The sequence below is a fragment of the Melospiza georgiana genome, chromosome 2 (genome assembly GCF_028018845.1).
Source record: "Melospiza georgiana isolate bMelGeo1 chromosome 2, bMelGeo1.pri, whole genome shotgun sequence".
Lineage (NCBI taxonomy): Eukaryota > Metazoa > Chordata > Aves > Passeriformes > Passerellidae > Melospiza > Melospiza georgiana.
The window spans coordinates 92233037-92250956 of NC_080431.1; the positions used below are offsets into that span (position 1 = coordinate 92233037).

Genomic DNA, 17920 nt, shown 5'->3' on the forward strand with positions numbered 1-17920 from the left:
ATTCAATGATGTGTTGAATGACTTCGAGGACTGATACCATCTCACAAGAAGAAATTCTTGAGTCATCCCACACAGTTCTAAAAATCTGAGGCTCTTTTTGGAAGAATCTTTCTCTCACCATTATGATAGTACTATGCAGAGGAAGAAAAAGTCAGTGAATTTAATTCAAACAATCTGGAGCCTTGTGGGACAAAATGAAACTCTGTCCAGAAGCTGTAGCCTATAGAATCACTGGTAGTAGCTGTAGTTTCAATAAGGCTGTTTCAATAAGCCATTTTGCAGATTTAAATTAATTTCATATCCTTTTGACTGACCTGATCTCCCTTGAATGTGCTAAAGAAAGTATTTCCTCTGTAAGTGTGCTAAGGCTGCAAAGTTGAGGGTTAGTGCTAAAAAGCATCTCTACTAGAACATGGAAGGGAATTCAGGTAATTCAGATGGTTATCTATGCATAAGTAAGTACAAATACAAGTAGCCTCTCTTCAATCAACTTGCAACTGGAGTTCAAGTGACATGTATATCCATGCATGTATATTTGTGGGTTGAAAATTTTAATTGTTCTTCTGCTGGTCAATAAGGTGAGTGCCCAGTAGGACCTGTGCTCATTCCTCCTAAAAGCAAAGACAACACAACAGGATCTGCTGTAAAAATTTCAGCTTGGCATTCAAGATTAAATATGATTTTGTAGTTTCTAAGAAATGTAATATTAAAAAAATGTATAAAAGCTGTAAAATTAAAATAAATACTTAAACCCAACTGAAAAAAAATCCCAACTCTTATTTTCTTCAAATTACTCAAGCCTTCTTCAGCGACATTGAGCCCAGGTAAGAGATGAAAATGAAAAACTGAGTTTCACTCTCGAAGGAGACACTGCTAGCATATTATTATATCTGTCTATTATATGGATTGTTCTATTCTACCTGTGCAATCTTTGCACGAATTCATCACCCTCCAATGTTTCTGCTGATGAAGTATCTGTACAAATGCTATCATTAATTATTTCTGGAGGCACTGTCTTACCAAATTAGCAGGACATCCATACATGCTGGAAAAGCCTCAGGCCTCATTATCACCTTGTAATTTGATGACACTTTCCAACCTTTTTTGGAAATTCATGTTCTCACTGTGAACTGTTATGCCATCTTAACAGCCAACTTTTCTGGGTTTGAAAAAAAAATCTGTGGTATATATTTCCTTGCATTAATGCAAGCTTGGAGATCTCGAAAGCCCACAGTTTATCAATCTCTTATTGGTCCATTCAATTTAACTTCCAATCTAGGCAGTGGGGAAAAGAAGAAAATGAATCAGGCATATATATATATATATATATATATATATACACATACATGTATATAGCCTATCCTTGAGGAGACTTTCTACAAAACTGTTGTTTAGTCACAAGTTAATAACAATCCTGTCACAAGATAATGAGACAGAAACACAATCCATTATTTGCATTGGACATAATGATTGGTTGCACATCAAGTGATCTTGTACCAGAAAGGTAATGAATTCACTTCTGTCCTCTTCAGTGCGGTGAGCCTGAAACACACACATTTCAGGATGTCCAATTTTAGGGGCTGGTAAAATCAACTCAAAATTGATTGACTCCTGATGCTGCAAAACTTGTTCAAGAAGCCATATCACTTGTACCAGGGTCAAATGCAAAGGACAGATCCAGTCTTTGCTAGTCAATTTATCGACACAGATGAGCTACTTTTAATCCTTGTTCAGAACCAGAACTGACAATTTCAAAATATTTCTCTGAGAGTTCCCAATCTGGACATCTGGATATTAACAGCAGTCTCAAGCTAGCAGGTTTCAGGGCACATTAGTTCAATTTGAAAAAGATTTAGAGACAACTTGGCTTGCCCAGGCTGTCTAATGACCTTCTGAGACAGATACAGTTATCTGCTCCTGATTCTCCTGACTCATTTCTTCTAATCAATTGGCTACAATGTAGATGATGCAGTCTTCTTCTGCGTTAATCTCATTAACTCATTAATAGTTCTTTCAGAAGCTGATTTTAGGAGGGTGTGGATAAATTTTCAGTATGCGTTGGTAACTGCCCCTCCATTTCCACCATGCAATTTTATATGTTAGTTAAGAACTGAAAAGGAAGACTGTCAAACAGGATCCTGTCCTCAGTTGTCACTGTTTCCATTAATAACATAGCTTCAAAGCTTTCTCTGTGGGAAAGAGGGATCCATCTGATGAGCAATTCTCTCAAAATCCTTCAGCTTCGTTTTCTGGTTTCAGACTTGTATGCCTGAATTACAAAAACTATAATTTCAAGAGAAGGGACTTTTTTGTAATTCTCTTATTTTGTAATTGCTGCTGCATATGCTGTTCTTGATACAGTTGACTTGACAGATCAAGGCAGCCTGGACATTTTAGTGAGGCACAGAGTAATCTTTGGTTGCTATACAAGTACCTGTACTTGTACTTGGGCTAGATGTAATCCTCTGGCAATTATTAAGAGAATGAAAATAGATTTTAGCTTGGGGCAGAGAGGATAAGAAAGGATGAGTATGTGTAATCCTGAATAATGAAAGGGAGGCTATTCTCTTATTTGTAGAAAAATTATTTCTGTTATCCACAAAGTATAATATTGAATTGTTTGTACACTTAGCAAAAGGTAATTGTTTCAAATGATTTATGAATAAAAGCATGGGGGTTTTTAAATTTTTGTTCCTCTTAAGTTCACTATTTAAATGTTTTAAATAGGCTCTTCCTCATTATTGCAAGTTCTCTAAATTAAAAACCAAAAGTCAGCAGATGTAGCTTTGCTATAATGTAAAGGTGCCTTATATATAAAGGCATATATATATAAAGGTACCTTGCTTTATAAGGTACCATTGGAAAATTTGGACTGCATCCTGCCCACAGTTTAACATGGGGCTGTATAAGTCCCAAGCCATCAGGAAGGTTGTGGTAGATCTTTTGGCAGTGAGCCTCCTGCCTGAACTCCATAGCAAGGGTAGCACCATAAATATTTCAACAGAGACACCAAGAGGAAGCAGCACTTTATAGTTCTCAGTGCTGTGTTCAACTAAAGCCAGTTTGAAGTTACAAATAATATATTTTTAAAATATTTCTTCTAAATAACTACCAAATCAGTTGTTTTTCAGTGCTAATCAGCCACCAGCATCATCCATGGTTTTCTTTTTAGTCACTTTCTTTCTGTGGTTGTTTTCTTGCCCTTAGATAGTCCTACCTTCATTTTGAAGATGCCACAATAACTGTTTTCTCATTGCACCTTGCACAGTCCAGCCTTGGATTTATGATAATAGGATTGACAGCAGTTTTAAGGATGTTTTATAAGCCTTGCTTGAGTGAGCTCCCTGCTGCACAGCAGCTTTCAATCACAAGCAGGACATAGTTGAATTATTCATATAGGATTTCACATACTTATTCAGTTCTGCCACAGAGTCAGTGACTGGCATGAAATCACCTTAGTAGTGGCTGCTATGACCAGGAATAAGGAGGTGAATAGGAAGTGTCACTCCAAGCTGACTATCCTGTAATGCTTCATAGAGAAAGAAGCTTTTAGTAGTTGACCCTAGAGGGCTGAAATTCGTCTGTCTGTCCCTTCTTCCCTCCCTATCCCTGTCTGGACTGACACTGGCATAGGGAAAGCTTGCTCCCCTTGGGAGGTGGTGGTTAAATTTGCATTACGAGTCTCAATGAGTACTTGTTCTATCTCTAAGGCAGTCAGCTGCAGTTCTCAGCCTGCCTAGTGCTGCAGTGGGATGTGGCTTGGGCTCAAAGGGAACAGCTGTTTGCTGTGTTGCCTTACATTGATCACCTTTACAGATATCCAGCTTGATACCACTCATCTCTCATAGAAGGAATTGCTCCTCTTTTTAGCAGCTGGTGGAAAGTAGGCTCTGCAGGTTTGATGTAATATTGTTTGGAATTCATAGCTCTTCAACAGTGTTTGAGGCAGAATAGTAATTATTGATGTTTGTTTACTTAACATAATAGTCACATACAAAGACTGCTTATTTCCTGGCTGAACTTTTTGGGTTTTGGATAACTTTCTATGTTTATATTTTAACTACTGAGCTCATGTTCTCCTATGGATGGCGCAAAACACTAACAATTTATTTCACACTCTACATGAAGAGGTTGTGGCAATGCTCCTGCCTCAGGTGGGTGGTTGATACACTTAATCAGCCAACATAAATTGCCTTGAACACAGCTCACTCTTGCTGGCAGCCAGCAGCAGGTGTAGATTAGATGAGTATTTTGTCTCAGCTGTTCCAGTTTAAATTAAGACAACAGAAGATCAAATGTAAAGCAAGGCATAGTATTAGTATGATGCAAGCTCAAAAGGTTTATGCATTAAAAGTATCTGGGACCAGGTTCAATTGCATGAACTACAGCAGTGATGAAGTAGTGGATAGAGTTTTCATTGAATACCAGTTGCCACTGTTCAGTTTAAAGAAACCATTTCAGGTCATAAAATAAGTGTTTTTTTCTCATTGCCTCTATATACTCACCTGCTGAGTTCATAGACAACTGTATCTTAGTACTTATCCCACACTCAACACTTGTAATGTGGGTTATATATAGGTTACTTGGATTCTATAGCTTTTTCTCTTCACTGTGTTCAGAATGACTTGCTTTTCTCATTAAAAGAAAGCTATGGAGTATTAATATTTTTCTTCAATTATTATTGAAATGACAGGTTTTCTTACTTCTCCTGTCATGTCTGACTAGAGTGAATCCTTCCTCTGTTTCCCTAACAAAGCAAGGCTCCTACAACCATGCTGTCTCCATAGGTACACGTTTCTCCCTTATGTCTAGCCACAGTAATTTTTTAACTTGTGGGCTGTTTTCAATTCAACTTGACAGAGTAGAAAAGATTCAAAGGCAGTTTGATTCTTCTAAGATTAGGAAAGATAGGGATACAAGAAGCTGGGGAAATGGGCAGGTGCTCTGAGGAAGGATTTGCAGCATGACTGACTTGCCACTCCCATGGGAAGGACACCCTGTAAGGGCCTTGCCTGGCAAAAAGCTGCTGCTGGAGTTAGATATCAACCATGAGATACCTGGAAATCCTGATTTCTGTCGTTCTGTTATTTTAGTCACCGTGTTCACATGAGTCAGAAACAGTTGGAAAATCAGGCTGCCTGGTGGAAGTTCTGCATCCATCCAGTTAACATCTATACAGAGACAAACCTGACTCTAGCTTCCTGTGTCTCCTCTTCCTCTCTGCCTGTTCCCTCTCTCAGAGGAACTCTGTTCTCTCTAGCCTCAGGGAGCTCTGGTATTTGTGTGGCTTAGGGTTTTTCTCCTCAAAAAACTTGCAGTATTCAGAAAATCGTAATAAATACTGCTCTCCATTGCACCAGAAGCAAAATGCCCTGAGACCTGTAATTCCACTCCCATGATCAGCACAGATGTACTTGAAGTTCTCTTTAGTTTAACACTACTCTTTGGTTTTGTCATTGCTAATGTATTGCATGTGTAGAAAAAGCTGTGCTGTGTAGAAAAAAGCAAGGAGATAAAATTTGTAGGTGGAAACATAAAGATGCATTGGAAAAGTCAGCAGAAAAGAGTCCAGCTTTACTTGTGTCAAAGTACTGAAACAATACGTGAAGATAAACAGGGGTAGCAAATTCACAGGGTAAATATTTTCCCCAGTTATTAATAAATGCAGATTAAGGTGTTTAATATTCAAATGCTGTGAACACCATTTGCTCATTGTCATGAGTGGCATGTATTTGATAACACAAAATAAGCATCTCGTCCTCCACCGCTACTCATGCATGCACAATTCTTCCCATTTAATTCAGCAAGACTAATTATCTGAATTACTGACATTAGCTTGAAGCTATGGATTTGCAGATTGAGTATTGAGTCTCTGGCTTTCAGAACAACTCCTTTAAAGGAATTAGTCATGTCTAAGTACAACAGATCTGTCAAATTGCACCCCCTGGCATTGTCTGACGTTTTGGTTGCAAAGCCAGCCTTGTGCAAGACTGTCCTCGTGGCAATAGACAGTGGTTATCCTAATTTTATGGCTCTGACAACCCTAAAATGGCTCATAAGGGTTGGGCAGTTACTTCACTAGCTGATAGCAGATAGTAGCTGATAGCACTTCACTTTACCTTCCACCTCACTAATGGACTTTGTCATCCCCACTCCAGGGATGTCTACTGTCCATCTGCAAACCAGGTCCTGAACTACCTCCATTTTGGTTTAACTTGACATGCAGGCATGAAAACTGCAGTTAATGCACAGAGAGATCACAAACCTCTGCCTTGACAGAAACTACACCAATTAGAGAGATGGGCAGAAAAGAGCAATACTTCAGGAACAGGTTCACAAGTGGCATGAGCATCAATGCCGGCAGAGTTGCAACTTCTCTGGGACCAGCAAGATGCTCAGCTGGAGAAGGTGCATCCTTGGAGTTTCAATGCATATCCACTTAAAATAAAAGGCAATGCTTATCCTTACGGTCCTGCACTTTGCTATAAATTGAAGAGTTTCAGTAACTCTATCATGTCTATGCTGCTACTGAGGAAAACACTGGAATTTTTAGGGTCTAGACCCCTAGCTTATCCAAGATTGACCAGTGCAGAGAAGGCAGACAGCAGGGACAGGCCATGACTGTGTTTAACCAGTGAGGTCTTTAGTCTATATATCACTTGTCAACCCTCATCTTTGAATGAACTGTTCATAATTAAGTAGTGTGACTAAAGATGTGAAATCCTACACGGCAAATACTGAACTTGCACCTCATTTATCTCTTTCAAGTGTTTAATGAACTTTCAGCTTCAGCTAATGAATAATGGCAATTTCAGGGTCATTGTCCTACGCAGGGAAATTAATAATGACCTAAGAATAGTTTCATACCTAGAAGCATGGTAGAGATTGCCAAAAATCCAGAATGTGGATTTCTTTCTAGAAGATCCAACATTGTCTTCAAATTTGTTCCAGTTAGTGTACAGTCCATATTCACAAAGAATCCTGAAAGCACAACATGAACAAACTGCTCTTTGGGGATAAAAAGCAAGCAAAAATTTCCTTCCTTCACCTACCCTGACATTAGGTTACCATACATTTTGTTTTCCTCAACAGGTCATCTTTATTCATGCAGAAATTTTGACCAAGTTTGAAAAAGCTTTTTATTGTTAGCATTATATTAATAATATATAAAAGAAACATGGAAGCCTCATCCTCTCTTCAAAGATGTTCTGAAATAAGGTACATTAATTAACAGGAACTAGGAAACTTCCAAGCTCAAGAACATAAAGAACATTTGTCACCACCATTTTCTTTACAGAAAAGGAGCCATGAATGTTTCTACCATTTCCCATTTCTGTGGAATAAGAAAAAACAACTCACAGTAATAGCTGTGAGTTCAGTTCATTTTGGCATTCAAGACCAAGTACAGAAGATTAAATGAGGAAAGAGAAGCATTGATATGAATGTGTACTACAACACCTACTACTAGTACTTGAAAAAATGGAAATGCACTTGAACTACAGAGGTATACCTGAAGCAAATGTGCTCTACTTCTCTCATCCATCCAAAGTAACCCATTTTAATTTCTTATTCACCTCTCAAAAACATTTCATGTTTAAGGAAAATACTGAGAAATAAAAACGTGGTTTTCAGTCACAGAAGCAGGAATGTGTGTCTTCAAACAGTTTTTTAGTCAAAAGAATGTTTTACCTGAACACCAGACATTTTAAATCTAACCTGCTAAAAGTTCATGGTTGTTTTCTTCAACTTATTCAATTTACCATGACTTATATCTCAGTTCTACTTATGAATATAAAATATGCAGTATTTATGCAGAGAATTAGTGTGTTAATTTTGAGTTTAGACCCAAGTGGGAGGAGATATAGTCATCTTATCAAATACATAATGGCAAATACATAACATGCCATAACAAGGCCAGATACAGGATGTGTAGGATTTAATAGCTTGTTGCTGGAGGTGAGTCTCAGACTGCTGTAGATGCTCCATGTAGGATCTGATGTTGTTGCTAGAAAAGATGCAATAAATTACTTTTAGAAAAACAAAAATCACAGAATTAATTAAAGATCCTATCAACAGGTGTAGTCTTCAGATTTGCCAGCTTTTGCAAATGTTTTCTTCTGGAAGTACAGCCCCTGAATGCATAGGTTTTATGGGCTTTCCATTTCAGAACTATCAATAATGAAGAAAAATAAGGTTGGAAAGAATTCTTCTACTTTTCCATAATGGTCTTTGTAACTTCTAGCTTGATGCTTCTTTGCTACTACATGGCTTCTCAAAAACACTAGATGTCAATTCCTGTCACATTAGCACTGGAAAGTTTATTTCAGTCTGTGAGTTAACTAGCCTTGCTTTAAAATCATAACCATATTTCAGTGGGAGTGCCTGCAAATGTGTTTATGTAAGTGGCTTTAATCCTGTCATACAACAATCATTAGGATTATCTTTCTGGAGGCATAACTCATCCTGGAGTCTGCCTGGCAGCTGCTGCAATCACAGCCATCAGGCACATGGATGCACAACCAGTAATTAGACAAAGGGCTTTTCTCTGTCAGGAATTTTGCTGATGGGAAAGACAGTGGGTTTTTCTCAGAAAACCGAATAAAGTGTCTTCAGGTAAATTTGTCATAAGGCAGAAGTGACTGCTGTTATCCACCCATATCAGTATTAGAAATTGTGAATGAATAACCTGGTGCTTCCTTCCAGTTGCCCAAGGGCTCCAGCTGAAGCCTCAGCAGGAGGGAAAGTAAACTATAGCTTTTAGCTATTCCCTCCTACTTTATTTCTGCTCAAAGTAAGTGAAACTGGTGTCACCTTTCAGGTGGAACAGTCCTGGAAAGCTTACTCTGAGAGTCTCCAAGTCAAATTCCTATCTTATAAAAAAAGGTCTTTACAAAAGCAACATTTCAAAATGAAACATATTTTCAAAAAAAGGGTACTTTTTAAGTAAATAAAATTCAAAGCATATTCAGTTCAAAGTATATTAGAAGTTTACCCATTTTCCTCTTCCTGGTTTCAGTCAGACTGACAGATTGCTGTCTTAGTAATTATTTTAAGTATTGAAACTGTAGAGTTTTAGTTCTACCTGCTCCTTTAGTTCTACCATTTTTAAGGACTGCAGTATCTTCTCAGGAAAAGTGCTCCACAGGAATAATGTGGGTATTGTGCTTGTCCAACTGAATAATTTAGTAATTGTTCCCCAAATTTGAAAAAAAATTTGTTCCAAAAATGTGTCCAATCCTTAACAATTTCTCTGAGACAGTTTGCAACTCTTTGTTTCATGTACTCCTGTGCCAATCTATAAATATTGCTTTTACCAACTGCTATGTCTCATTCTCTGTTTTGTTCTGCTGAGATTTTATTCCACACTGAATATAGTTTTGCTACTGAAATAGGTGGTGTTTTTTATCTTTTATTTTTCTCCTCAGGAATTGCTTTCTGTCTGCTTTTTAAATCAACTCTATAGGAAGCAGTTTAGTTTCTGTGGACTTTTAAAAGGATATATATTCTTTAAGCCCTTAATGAGCTTTTCCAAAACATACTTTAAAAAGACTCTGCCAAAATAAAATGACCACATTTAAATAACCATTAAACTCAGACAGCAGAAATAAATCTTCTTTAGTTTTTCAAGATACAATTGGGTTTTTCACTGTGTCAGGCTATGACACTATAAACCAATTGTCAGCAGTTTTTAGGGGCCAGTTTTACTTACTCAGGTACACACAGGCTCCGAGTCTATGAAATGCTCTGTTGAGAAACCCCATCGAACCCAGCTGTCGAAGGATCGAAGGCATAAGGGTCCAAGTCCATGTAGTATTTTGCTGTTTCCCTCAGAGCTGCCCATGATTCACTAATCTGAAGTAGATCAATACAGAAAGGAATATTCTGAGCTTTAATACTAAATAAATATTCTCTGTGACTACTGAGCAGCCTTGCCCAGGTTGATAAATCAGAAAAACTTCCTCCCATGACCCAAAGGATGTATGTTACACATTAATTCCAGACCCATGCTTTCTCTTTCTCAGTAGGTGCTGCATGAGGAAGGAGATACCTGTTGAGCCACAGTGTATGCCCACGTGTTCTGGCTGCTGCCTGAGTCCCAGTAGCTCGGAGAATATGGTACGTGTCGTTTGAGCCGCAGGAACTGATTCACTGATTCTTCTGTCAGAAAGGGTGCTCCAAGGACACTCGAAACAGAAGCTAATAAATATTTGTAATATCATAAAAATATGTTTGAATGTGCACTTCAATAATACGCTTATATCCACAGAACATGGTTTTGAATCTGTAGTTTATTTAATAAAAATCAGAGGTGGTCCTACCTTAGATTCACAGAAAGAAAATTTATTTTTAGGCCTGAAGTTAATAAAACAAATGTTCTAAATCATTATTTTGCAGTTGAATCTGAAGTAAATAAAGTTACAACTTAATTGAGGAACTAATTTATTTTTAATGCAAAATTTTGTTACAAAAATCCTCTTAGACTATAATTCCACTAGTCTCAGGTGTGCTGAGAGCCTAAAGTTTTTTAAAATAACACAAACCCTACCTATGAATGTATCTATGGTTTCTGACCCTCCTGGTTTATATGTGATATTTACTCTCATTAGTATCAACATAGAAACCACATGCTTGGAAATTACTTTCCGAAGAGAAGATATTGCACTTCTAATCTTGTTATTGCATTGCTTCAGATAGCTTCTGAGGTCACCATAGATGCAGGAGGAGTCCTTACAAATCTTGAAAAAAATATTCTTCACAAGACAAAGGTCAGAATTCCTCTTTAGCTTCACATGAAAGATGCTGGTACAGGAAAAAAACCTTTTCTTTTTAGTCTTGAGTGTTTGAGACATAAGTTAATTTCGGGCTGAAAGAGTCCAAAATAGCATGTCAGTCCAAATCACACAATTTTTAATGAACCACTGATTAAGATGGAGCTCAGATCCATCAACTGAGCTGAGGCCAGTGTCTGCAAACAGCTGTGCTCCAATTTAGTCAAGTGGGTTTAAATGGACACTTGAGAGCGACCTGCACATACTTGGAACACATGGGCCAAGAACCTCAACCGTTTTCTAATATGTCTTAGAGTAGGAGCTCAGCAGGGCAATCTATAACCTCGCTCACAGCTCTCCTATGCCCTGATTCCTGAATTTCTAGGGAGAAAATCTAACCGGGAGTATCAAATGTTTGCTTTCATATGCAATTTCAGTTGAATTCAGTTCACTTGTAATTATTGCTGGCTTTCCTGATCATCCACAATATTGTTGCTTTTTAGTTTTTTAAATAGAAGAAAATGTTCGTTGAATTCATATACGTAGAAGATATGTGAGCTAGAGTGTTTGCTGGTCCTTTTCACTTTGTTTCTTTTCAGTGCCAAAAATGCTTAAAAAGAAGATGAGAAAGAGTTTGGTTATACAGTAATGAACAAAAAAAAAAAAAGTGAGGATAGTCATAATCTTTGCTCTTAATACAGACATCAAATAGTACTTTAGAAAAGTTACTTAGCAAGCAATCACAGTCCCAGTAGTTCCTTGCTACTTCAGTTTCTTCATATTCCAAGTTATTATAATCAGAAAGTGGAGGTAGAAGTTTTAGGGCAGGGAATTTTCAAGGAATACCATCTTCAAAAATGTTACCAACTCCATGAAAAAAAGTAAGTTCAGACATTTGGTGGAAGGCTGGGAAAGAAGAAAATATATTTCATGCATATGTCTATTAAGCTGCTATACTTGTATTCTAGAGCTGCACAAGAGAAAACTATGCTTGTACCAAATTTCAACATTCCTCTGGCAATTTACTATTTTCCAATAGAAAAATCTCTGAGCTGTTGATTTCTCTTTAGGGAATTTTCTGTGGATTTTTTTGTATTAAATATTTTGTAAGCTCATGATTACATTTCTGGACTGAAATAACTGAACTGGGATCAGAAACTGACTCGATCCCAGAAATTTAAAAGGCTTCAATTTTCTTTAAATGTACATATAGTTAGTAAGGGCCATTAAACATTACATTTTATCACCAATATGTGCTCTGGCCCTCCATTTGAAATAAGCTGAAAAAAAAGGACATTAAGCAGCTCTGCTTCTTGTAGGTTTTTTTCTTGCTGCCAGCATCTTCAAAAATGATCTTGTCATTCCACTGATGGGACAGTGAGGTGTTAGCTACTGTGGCACAGAGAGCTGCATCTTCAGGGTTTTATATGTCAATTTTTAATAGATAGCTTCCTCTGGCTGCATCTGTATCCAACGAGAAATGCCACCCCTAACTAGGCTAAGTATTCACTTTGATTGAAGTGCACTTGCCTGCTCTGAGGAGAGGTAGGTATGCCAGCACTGCTCTTGGCTTCTCTTGTCAATGCTGACACCCAGTTCTTATTCTTTTCTAGCTGCTATTTCATTTCCTGGGAGCTGTCTCTGCAGAACTTGTCCCCAGCTGCTGGGGCACTCCAAAAAGGCAGAAGTACCAAGAGAAAATCATGTAAGAGCCGTTATATATCACCTAATCTTTAGGCTTATCTCATTCTTTCTTTGTCTTGCTGTAAAGATCACAATAAGTCTCTGAACATGGCAAACTTCACTCACCTCTGGAAAAACTCCAGCGAGATAATTTCTAGCATAACCAGAATCAGCCCTGTTGGTCTTTCAGTGTGGCTGCACATTTGCTTGTGCTCTGGCAGAGCTCAGAAAAAGCAAGGTCTCCACTCAGCTCTAATGTAGACCTGGGGTCATCAGACCAGCTGTCTCCATCTGAGTAGCCCCTCTGAATACAATGTAGAGTTTTCATCAAGTGAACTCAATTTGCTTCAATTTAAGCTTCTTGGACTGGGTGTAATTTTCCCCCTTCTTTTGAATAGCTTAACAAAATATTGTGGAAGGATTTGCTTTATAAACACAGTTTTACTGAAGGAGTGCATCTTGTAGAAGATTAGCACACAAACCGGGAGATTGGATTTTCAAAGCATCTGATGTGAGACTAGAGGGGGTTAGGAGCAAGTGGGTGAATGGCTCATAGTGCATAAAGTCAAGCTGCAAAAAATGAAGAACTTCGAGTTGTACTGAAACAGTTAACTCACTGTGAAGAGCAGCCAGACATATTGTATTTTCTTTTGTGGTTTTTTTATTATTATTCAATACTGTTTTCCTCTCTTAGATAAATATGTTATTTGAAAAGTACTTTTAGATATAAATGTCCCAGTGGGAAAACAGAAGAAACATGTGCAGAGGGTGGACTATTGCTGAGGTTATGTCAGCTGTTACCAGTTAGAGTGTTTCCTTTCATCATCTCCTGAAGATTCACTCAGTGTTCTCACATGAAAAGCAAATTATACAAAAAAAATTGGTTGTTTTGCGCAAGCAGATGCTTAGCTCATGTAATTATTGCATTCAGCAGATAGCTTTGTCTTTGTCTGTGCACCTAAAGACATTGTCCAGAGGGAAAACTGTTAGTAGTCATTATTGCTACTATGCCTTCTGAGCATCTGATTTTGGATTACTATGATCTGAGACTAAAATTGAGGAGAGATGGATATACAACCTTGCCATCTTTGTCAAAAAAGAAAATGTGCACTTAATCCAGCATTGAGTATATAAAAAAGATAAAGCAAACCAATGAAAAAAGCCTGATTATGAAAAGGCATATCAAATATCTTGGAATGTCCAAGTAATAATAAAAATTATCACAGCAAACTGCACTCAAAATAGAAAATCAACCTGGATACATTTTAAATTACTGTGCTTTAAAATCTCTTCATCCTAGACTTCAATGGAAGCATATTTCTCTTTACAAGGATAGATTTCTAGACAGCAACATACTCAGCTGGGTGCAGCCACAAAATCTTCCCAGGAAGACATCTTTTTCTGTCAGCTGAATTTGCAGTGATCCACTTCATCACACAATCAAAAAGATGAGTATGGGATTAAGTTTTGACACATTTGCCTGCTAAGGGACCTTTTTAATTGATATACATTTTCTTTTGTAGAAGTTAAGTAGCAAGAGCCATTGTATACTTAGTAGTCTGGGGAGAACAGGCAGGCCTCAATTTGCACATCTAATGGCAGAGTTTAATGATAGGAAGACAAATCTTCAAGCTTGTCTTAGTACAGGATATACTTCTTCTTCCACTATCTACCCCAAAGCCTGTTTGTTTTATCCACATCAGCACTATTTTATAGGTGGTAAGGAGCAATCTCTAGGGTAAGGATCAAAATTTACCCCTGGTGTGCATCTACCACAGGGAAAAGTGCTTTATGTCTGATTTGTTGTGATATTTATAAAAACCTGACAATTATTTAGCAGCATTTCAAACACTCTCTGTGCACACTACTGTTTCTTCCTAGTTTCTGAGGACTTGCAAGTTTCTGAGGACTTGCAAGTTTCTGATAACTTGAAAACATATTGTTTAAGTTAATATCAATGTAATTTAAATGTCAAAATTTGGTAATTGCCCTGGCTCCTTTCCTTTAGGTCTAATAACTCTTTTTATTATTGGCTATGGTGACTTTGGTCAAAATCTCAGTTCATGGAGGTAAGGCTGCCAGTCTTATCAGCTCTTTAGGACAGAGCTTGGACAGAGGCTAAACTTGGACAGAGCTAAACTTCAACCTTGCTGAGGTGGCAGGTGCTGACGTGTTAGGAACTTTGAAAAGTAAATCAAGTCTGCAGCTCAGCTGTGTTTCCTAAGACTAGAATGAGCCAGAACGGACCACCTCCCCACCATGTTCCAGCTATCTGACTTTCTAAATCTAAGTTCACAAAGTCAGACCATAGAACTCAGTCTGAGGACTCAGAATACCACAGTGCAACAGCTGAAAAGAATGTGGCAGCAGCTGCTTCTCTCCTCACTCAAGTATTTCTCTAGATTATGTGGCATTCCATGGAAATCAAGACATCTGTCAGTACACTGCAAAAAGCAGCTGGATTGCAGCAAAGATAAACTTGTGGATTCTGCAGGTCAACTCTGGCCCAGATATCACCTTTTTTTTCAGTTGAAAAGTATAATTGTATTAATGTCTAACATCTGCACATTGCTTTTCAAATTATTTTTTAAAATGTTTGTGTGTACGTGTCAGGACTCATCCCCATATGGGCCACCAATTGTTGGCATCAGTGCTTGGAACCAATCTGACTGTCACCATCGGTTTATCATCTTACTACAAAACTTTCAGACCTTTTCTCTTTGAGTTCCCATGGGCAGCTCCTCACAACACTGACTCCTTTACTCTTCCTCCTGCACAGCCAGCTGACTCCTTCCTGTCCCTTGCACGACTGCCTTACCCGTACTACTCCGCACAGCAGAGCCAACAAACTCCTAACCCGCCTTTTTATAACACCCATCCTTATTGGACATAGCTGTGACCTATAAAGGGCAGGCCTGTTCCTACTCTTTAGTAATTGGTACAGCTGCAACTCCTCAGGGATGAGATTGCCTTCAGCACTGTCTCTATTCTCCTACAATCCATCCTCCCACATGTACATAGGCTTTGTATCCTGGAGTGTTTGGATGGTAACAAGCCTTAGAATAGAATTAAATTAGTCAGATTTGCTAATACCTGTTGACAGCAAGAGTTAAAGTAACTGATTAAGTGCTTCAACTCTTTGTATATCATCCAGTCTTTGAAATTTTGGCCTTATCTGTTTCTATTTCAAGCTTCAAGTAAAATAGATTTTATTCTTTGACAATTCTTAATTTCAAGAACACAAAGAGCTCTCTGGTTCAAGAGATGTCATTAGCAATCCTTAGAGCTATAGCATCAGCCTCATTCCCTCATCAGCAAAGGCATAGAGAAGTTACAGACACTTAATGCAGAATTAGCTATTGAACATATTCAATATGTGTGATGATGCCAGGGGTCAGGAAAGTTTCCAGCATGGGTAAATAGCAAGACAATTTGGCAAAAATCCTAGATAATCCTAGGGAAGGAGCTACTTCCACTGCAGCAAAGTATTAGAAAAAGCACCAGTCCATTGGTCCACTCAGTGGGTCCTGTTGAGATTTCCTTTCTACATCCATTTGTGGCAAAACACCCCCATCAGACACCTGAGAAACTTCAGCAGTTATCTCAGTGCCAAGACATCACACTCCTACCTCATCCCTTGCAGCTGCTCTCCAGAAGCTAAAGTAAAAGGTCCAGAGAGCCTATTCCAAGTGCTGTGACCATGGTTCACTATGAGGAGTGATTTATAGCAGCTGAATTGATGGCATGAAGAAAAATAAGATTCTCACAACAATCTTATAGTCTCTATTTTACTTCACCACCACTTTAACTGTTGCTGAAAAGATTTACAATTAATGAAAAACTGAACTGATTGTGATCAAATTTTTAACAGCTCATTAAAACTACTAATAAGTAGTTCTGCATGTATTTTGAAGAATAGAAACCTGGAAAAGAGGGTAAACAAGACAAGAGACATAAAAGAGAGGAAAGTAAAGTCTTCCAAAAGGAGGGGCTGCAAGCTGCTGCACTCCCAGCTTGGCCTTGGTGACACTATTTGTGCTATAAATGGCCTTCAATGGAAAGGAGGTGAAGTTCAAGAAGATAGGCAAGTACTCAGGAATTGTACCAGTTCAACTGCAGATCAGGAAGGACAAATATGGGGAAAGGGTTTATAGGTGAGCTCAAACTCGCCAAAGAGACAAAGTCCCTTTCCATCTCCTTATTTCCCTACAGAGCCTCACTGCAGCCAAAACTCAGGTTCATATGGCATGGAAGTGAATTCAAACCATGAGAGATTATACCTGACTGTGGTCCCAATTTACAAAACATTTTCCAGTAATCCACAATTAATCATTGTCTCCCTCATTCTGCCTTAGCTACTCACATCATGTATTTACTGCATGTGCATTGGAGCACTCGAATCTAAGAAATGCTTTTAATGCATGCATGTGGATAGACCATCTTGTCAGGGTGCGGGCAATCACTTGGGAAGTCAGCTGTCACTTACTGCCTGCCTGGTTAGTTCTAATTTTGTGAGAAACAAATTAATCCTGCAGCACATGCTTCACTGATCATTGACTGTACCAGCGTGTGCTGCTTTGGGAAGGGCATGTGGTAGCCCTGCCCCACCCATTTTCCCTCTGGTCCAAGTTTTACAGGTTGAGTCTTGATTGTAGATGCTCTGGTTACACAGTGCTGTGAAGGATTGACATCCAGGCAGCCCAAGTGCTTTAAAACAATCAGTCTCCTTAAGAAATTCAAGCCAGGTATTCCAGAAATCATTTGTGAAACAGATTATTTTGGGTCCTTATAAAGGTATGTCAAATTGTTTCCTACAAACAATAAATGCTGAGATAAGAATAATATTTAAAGAAGATTTTGTAGAAACAGCATCAAGCTCTTTTTACAATTTTAACAGTTCAGGAAATCATCCTGTAAGAATGCCTTTCAGTCAGAAATGCATCCTTCTTACTTATACATGAGCAGTAAAAAGCTCAAAAGTAGTCACGAGGAGCAGAATCAAACTATACTTCACAGAATGTTCCATGCAATCTTGCGGTACTCTCTCTTGCGGCACTCACTCTCCTGTATGTCCCTGCTGCAGTGATTTCCAGTTAATTCTCTTCCATTGGTGCTGTTCTGGTGGTAACATAGGATTTTTTGCCAGCTGACTATTTAACAAGCATGAAGAGAATGACATGAGATAGGATGCCAAGCACGTACCTGTAAACAGCAGAGCAGACACCAAAATTTGAAACATTTTCCGAGCCATGGCAAATTACTCAGAAATGGTTTCGTTTGTAAAGTGAAGAGAGTGATACAGTTTTATACTTTGCTATCTTTAGGTTTATAAATCATTTACCAGATACGTGTAAGGGGTTGGTTCAGGCAGAGGGCAGGGTACAATGCTTAGTTCAGATTTGTCCTATATGCCCGTTTGTACACTTTGGACTTTGCAAGCTGAGTCTCTAATGAGCCATAATGGCTCA

The 17920-nt window shown here is 38.3% G+C and overlaps 1 protein-coding gene across 1 annotated transcript; it reads right to left on the reverse strand.

Annotated features, from left to right (window-relative positions):
• Positions 1–7839: 7839 nt before the first annotated feature.
• On the reverse strand, positions 7840–17703 carry C2H3orf85 (chromosome 2 C3orf85 homolog). Its single transcript, XM_058045568.1, has 4 exons — positions 17655–17703; positions 10049–10197; positions 9767–9852; positions 7840–8005 (listed from the first exon to the last, which is right to left on the reverse strand). Exons 1-4 carry the CDS (start codon positions 17701–17703, stop codon positions 7840–7842), a joined length of 450 nt encoding a protein of 149 aa, XP_057901551.1.
• Between the last annotated feature and the right edge of the window lie 217 nt (positions 17704–17920).